Source organism: Microtus pennsylvanicus, chromosome 1 (assembly GCF_037038515.1).
Source record: "Microtus pennsylvanicus isolate mMicPen1 chromosome 1, mMicPen1.hap1, whole genome shotgun sequence".
Classification (NCBI taxonomy): Eukaryota; Metazoa; Chordata; class Mammalia; order Rodentia; family Cricetidae; genus Microtus; species Microtus pennsylvanicus.
The window spans coordinates 86,591,908-86,597,784 of NC_134579.1; the positions used below are offsets into that span (position 1 = coordinate 86,591,908).

The 5,877-nt window shown below is 47.5% G+C and overlaps 1 protein-coding gene across 4 annotated transcripts; it reads left to right on the forward strand.

The window, feature by feature from the left end:
* The first annotated feature begins 219 nt into the window (after positions 1-219).
* Positions 220-5,675, forward strand: Hmgb1 (high mobility group box 1). 4 transcript variants are annotated; one of them, XM_075971780.1, is made up of 5 exons: positions 220-355; positions 2,346-2,509; positions 2,634-2,779; positions 3,129-3,303; positions 3,995-5,675. In XM_075971780.1, the coding sequence occupies exons 2-5, from the start codon at positions 2,360-2,362 to the stop codon at positions 4,169-4,171; spliced, it is 648 nt and encodes a 215-aa protein (XP_075827895.1). In that variant the 5' UTR covers positions 220-355; positions 2,346-2,359; the 3' UTR covers positions 4,172-5,675. The 4 variants fall into 4 exon arrangements, with proteins under 4 accessions (XP_075827895.1, XP_075827921.1, XP_075827904.1 ...); XM_075971806.1 differs by having other exon boundaries at positions 239-464; XM_075971789.1 differs by lacking the exon at positions 220-355 and adding an exon at positions 1,436-1,969.
* Positions 5,676-5,877: the final 202 nt, after the last annotated feature.

Here is a 5,877-nt window from a genome sequence, read left to right on the forward strand (position 1 = left end):
GCTGCTGCCGCTGCCGCTGCCTCTCCCGCCTCAGCCTCTCGGCCCGGCGCACACACACACGTTCAGATTTGCGCGCTGTTTCAATCCTCGGTGACGTGTCCCCGGAACCGACCAATGGCGCGCGGGCTCTGGTCAGGACAATGGGAGGGAACGGGCCAATGAGCGAGCCCCGTGAGTTGGCGGTAGCCAATAGGAGGCGCGCTGGCTGGAGAGTAATGTTACAGAGCGGAGAGAGTGAGGAGGCTGCGTCTGGCTCCCGCTCTCACAGCCATTGCAGTACATTGAGCTCCATAGAGACAGCGCCGGGGCAAGCGAGAGCCGGACGGGCACTGGGCGACTCTGTGCCTCGCGGACGGTGAGTGCGGGACGGCGAGCGGCGGCGAGAGCGCCTCGGGCAGCCTCGTCGCCCGCACGGCGGCCGGATCCCCGCGGCCCGGAGCCGGCGGGTCAGGCTCCACACAAAGGCAAATGAGGGGGGACCGTGGGGGGAACTGCGCACGGAGCGAGGCTCCGCCGGGCGCCGCGAACGCTGCCCCGCGCCGAGCCTTCCCGCGGGCCTCAGGCGGCCGCCACTTCCCACCCGCGGTGGCGTCCGTGCTTCACTGGCGCAAAAAAAAAAATTTTTTTTAAATTTTTTTTTGTTTCAGATTTTTTTGTAAAATATTTTTTTTAAAAAAAAAAAACGTGTTCGCGGCCCCCGGGGCCGAACGTTCCGGGCAGGCAGGCTGGCGGCGTGCGCGGAGCGGGCAGCGGCGGCGCTTCCCGGCTGCATGGGCGGCCGCGGCGGGGAACGCGGGGCGGCGGGCGGGGCGCCGCTGCGGGCTAGGGCGGCGCGGGTGGGCCGGGGGCAGTCGTGCGGGGCGGCTTGGGCCGGGCGCGGCGGCGGGCGAGCGGGCGGCAGGGGGGGAAGCGGCGCCGCTGCGCTTGCTGGAACATGGCTGACTCGGCCCGGCGCTGCTGGCTGGAGAGAAAACAAGGCGGGCGTGCGGGCGGGGGAAGCTGGGCGCAGCAGTTCTGAGGCAACTTTTTTTTTTCTCTCCCCCCCCTCTTCTCGCTCGCTCTCTCCCTTCTCTCTCGCTCCTCACAACCCCGCGTTCTCCGTGCGGGGGCGGCGGGGCGCGCGGAGGGAGACGGCGCGGGGGCCGCGGGGGGGAGGGGAGCCGCGCGCCCCCGCCCCTCCCCCGCCGCCATGGCGAGTGCGCCAGCGCCCCGCCCGCCGCGCGCCTCAGTCTCCTCACACTCACACACGCACACACACAGACACACACATACACGCGCGCGCACACAAAGGGAAGGAGCCATATTCGCGCTCGCCCTCGCGGCGGCGGCGGCGCAGGCGGGGAAGACGCGCAGCGGCCATTCCGTGCGCCGGCCCTGGCGGCCGCGGGCGGAGCCAGCCCCCATTTCGAGCGGGGCTTCTCCCTGCGCCGCGGCCGACAAAATGGGGGCGGCGGCGCGAGCCTGCGGCCTTCCGGGCGCACGTGGCGGCCCTCAGCCTTGGGCCAAGTTCCGAGGGCGGGGGAGGCCTCCCGCGCGCGCCGGGGCACCCCAACTTTCCACGGGCTCGGTTTAAAAAAAAAAAACAATCACCAAAAAAAAAAAGCCAAGCAACCCAGACACCCCCTTGGCAGCGAGAGGGGGGTGGCGGCAGGAGTGGCTTTTGTCCCTCATCCTTGTTTACTCGGAGAAACTTCAGACCGGACGTGTTTAGTCAGAGCAGAAACGCATCTCGGGGCCAAAGCGATAGGAAACGGCGGCCTCTCCCGGCCCCGTCCCAGCGCCGTCTCCGCCCTCCCGAGCAAAGTTTGATGCGGAGCCGGGGTGTTCTGAGCGGGGTAAACTTGGCCTGCGCGAGGGGCACTTATTGTTGTGGTTTGGGTTTTTGCCCCCCTTGGGCTTTTCTAGGCCTGTAATTCTCTAAGGTCTACAGACCGTTCCTTGGACGCTGCAAAATTCACTCATGGACAGGGTGCGTTTTCTTTTTGAGACGTTTGGGTTTTGTTGGCTTAAATTTTTTTTTTTTTAGTTTTAAAAATGGTTTTGATAACCGGTTGGGCAGTCATTCAGACACAGATAGCGAGTGCTTGAGTATCTGCCCACACGTTGGGATCAGACTTGGGGACCGTTTTGTTTGTGTTTTTTTTCCTGTGTCCTGTCTTTTCATTCTGTGGCTTAGCCACTTCTAGGAATTGGTTAGCGTTTGCAATGCTCTGTCTGCTTTTCATGGGAGATTGTCGTCACCGCTGGGTTAAATAACACCAACTTTGGTTTGTCTTGCCACCCCAAGTAGTTTGCAGCTTGTCAATTTCATAATGTCGTTACTAACACCAAATGCTTTCTTTTAGAAAATCAACTAAACATGGGCAAAGGAGATCCTAAGAAGCCGAGAGGCAAAATGTCCTCGTATGCATTCTTTGTGCAAACCTGCCGGGAGGAACACAAGAAGAAACATCCGGATGCTTCTGTCAACTTCTCAGAGTTCTCCAAGAAGTGCTCAGAAAGGTGGAAGGTAAGAGGGATTTAGACACTGACAGCCAGTTCTTTCAAATTAGGATGGAGGACTGCTGCTGCCTGTGGTCATAGTGTGTGACTATTAAATATTTATATGTTAAGCTTACAATTAACTTTTCTAGACCATGTCTGCTAAAGAAAAGGGGAAATTTGAAGACATGGCCAAGGCTGACAAGGCTCGTTATGAAAGAGAAATGAAAACCTACATCCCCCCCAAAGGGGAGACCAAAAAGAAGTTCAAGGACCCCAATGCACCCAAGAGGCCTCCGTAAGTACAGCTTTATTTTGAGGAGTTTCATGGTAGGTATAAATTATCCACCTTGAGTGTCCGCTGTTTGGTTTCTTGGCTGAGAATGGCTCAGGTTATGTACTTAAGTTGTCAAAATTGTAACTCATACTGGCTAAAAATATTAGCCAGGGCATCTAAATTAATATACTTGACTCCTTTGCACAGGATACCACTTACTGTGATTTTTTTTTGTCCCTTTTTTGTCATTAGAAATTACTTAAAACTAATTCATCAGCACATGAGAGTAGTAAGTGCTTATATTGCAAAACAGTAAAAATTTGACAGCGTTTGGTTTTATAAAATCCTAAAATTTAATTTCTGGTTTTAGTTCTGCCTTCTTCTTGTTCTGTTCTGAGTATCGCCCCAAAATCAAAGGAGAACACCCTGGCTTATCCATTGGTGATGTTGCAAAGAAACTGGGAGAGATGTGGAACAACACTGCTGCAGATGACAAGCAGCCCTATGAAAAGAAGGCTGCCAAGCTGAAGGAGAAGTACGAAAAGGTAAAGAGCAAGAATGAAAAGGAATGCCAGATGTTGGGTGATTGTACTTGATAACTTGTCTTAATTTCCTGTTTGCAGATCCATTTTTCAAACAGGAAGGACCAATACATTGTTAAAATTGCATATAATGTAACTTGAGCTGATGCTATATATTTAAGATGTTTTAATTTTACTTCTTACTATCTCTAACTTTTGGGAGAAATTTGGTAGTTAATTTTGGAGAGGAAGATTTTTAAATGGGTAGGTAGGCATACAGTATAAAAATAGGTTATGCAAAGTAACTGTAAATGACTGTAGGCTATACACAAGTATGTTTTTTTTAAGTTATTCTGAAAATAATCCACTTCTAGATGTTAATGTAACTGCAGAGTTACATCCTATCACACACCCCCGTTGTCTACTATGAATTAGGGTCTGACTGGACCTGTGGAATGCTGTTTTGTGTTCAGAAGGTGGCAGTATTACCCTTTGATCGGTCTTCTAGTTCTCATAAACTGGAATTACGATGAGGTGCGAGTGAGACACAACAATACAAATATTAGACTGCCACCTCGTGACTTGTGGCTTGCTAATTGTTTATTTTTAATTATTTGGGAAGGTGCCGTGGGCCTACTTGTGTTTTTTAGAGACTGAGGTTTTGTCATGTTTCGTTATTTATTTTGTCTTCTGTTTCCTCGTTTTGTTTCGGAAGGATATTGCTGCTTACAGAGCTAAAGGAAAACCCGATGCAGCAAAAAAGGGGGTGGTCAAGGCGGAAAAGAGCAAGAAAAAGAAGGAAGAGGAAGATGATGAGGAAGACGAAGAGGATGAAGAGGAGGAGGAAGAAGAGGAAGATGAAGATGAGGAAGAAGATGATGATGATGAATAAGTTGGTTCTAGCGCAGTTTTTTTTCTTGTCTATAAAGCATTTAACCCCCCTGTACACAACTCACTCCTTTTAAAGAAAAAAATTGAAATGTAAGGCTGTGTAAGATTTGTTTTTAAACTGTACAGTGTCTTTTTTTGTATAGTTAACACACTACCGAATGTGTCTTTAGATAGCCCTGTCCTAGTGGTATTTTCAATAGCCACTAACCTTGCCTGGTACAGTCTGGGGGTTGTAAATTGGCATGGAAATTTAAAGCAGGTTCTTGTTGGTGCACAGCACAAATTAGTTATATATGGGGACGGTAGTTATTTTTTTTTTTTTTTGTTTTGTTTTTGGTTTTTTTTTTCATCTTCAGTTGTCTCTGATGCAGCTTATACGAAGATAATTGTTGTTCTGTTAACTGAATACCACTCTGTAATTGCAAAAAAAATTGCAGCTGTTTTGTTGACATTCTGAATGCTTCTAAGTAAATACAATTTTTTTTATTAGTATTGTTGTCCTTTTCATAGGTCTGAAAATTCTCTTCTCAAGGGGAAGCTAGTCTTTTGCTTTTGCCCATTTTGGGTCACACGAATTATTGCAGTGTTTCTTTTCATATAGTTAGCTGGAAGAAGAGCTTTTATTTACACACCCTGCATATTGTGATGGGGGTAACATTTTCGTCCATAGTTAATTCCAAAATTGTGATCAGTCAGTTAAGAGATAGTACATAACCCACGTGCAAAGCTGAGAGTGATCAGTTCTATTACACCATAGGATTATTAGGATCAAACAGTCTGAAAGTCTGTCCTTGAAGGACGAATAGAAAAGTATGTTCTAATCCTTACATGAGGACTCTTCTTAGCTTCCATTACTATGTAATGGCAGTTACATTCTGCAGTTCCCCTATTAAAGACCTGAGAATGTATCCCCAAAAGCGTGAGCTTAAAATACAAGACTGCCATATAAGACTCTCTGTTGACATTAGCCCTAATGAAGGCAATGATGAAAACTGGCTATAATGCCTTTGCCCATCTATCTAAATACAGGATTGCTCAGGAAACTTGACTGTTTAAAAGTATTTTTAATTAGTTGAGCCAGCTTTTCTTAAAATTATGCCACATTTAAAATTAAAGTAAGGGTATATTTTCCTATATTGTGATTTATCCCTTTATTAAATTGGAGACAAGAAAAAACCATAAACTGCGTATTAGTACCAGTTGTCCAATCCATTTGGTATTTCTTTATAAAACCCAAACTCATTCATTAGTCATGTTTAATCTGCTTAGCAGTTTAGGGAACAATTCGGCAATTTTGTGGTTTTTTGAGATTATCATTCTCTTAAAGTGCCAGTGTTTTAAAATAGCGTTCTTGTAATTTTACGCGCTTTTGTGATGGAGTGCTGTTTGTTATATAATTTTGACTTGGGTTCTTTACATTTGCGTTTGTTAATGTAATTTGAGGAGGAATACTGAACATGAGTCCTGGATGATACTAATAAACTAATAATTGCAGAGGTTTTAAATATTAGTTAAATGACTTTCACTTAAAAACTTTAAGCTCTTTGTCACGTTGTTTATGACAGTGCCTGGTAGTTAGGCTTTTTTTCATTAGAAACACAGGCTGGTGCCAAGATGGCAGTGGGTAAAGTGCTTGCCGTCAGACACAGGAAAAGGAACCAGCTTCCGGCAGGTTCTCACCACTTACCTGCACTCAATAAGTTTAAA

Bases quoted from the DNA above. Each gene is read 5' to 3' on its own strand.
- Hmgb1 (XM_075971780.1), top strand. From the start codon at position 2,360: ATGGGCAAAGGAGATCCTAAGAAGCCGAGAGGCAAAATGTCCTCGTAT. The intron at 2,510-2,633 runs GTAAGAGGGATT...TAACTTTTCTAG, and splicing joins AGTGCTCAGAAAGGTGGAAG to ACCATGTCTGCTAAAGAAAA. The intron at 2,780-3,128 runs GTAAGTACAGCT...TTCTGGTTTTAG, and splicing joins AATGCACCCAAGAGGCCTCC to TTCTGCCTTCTTCTTGTTCT.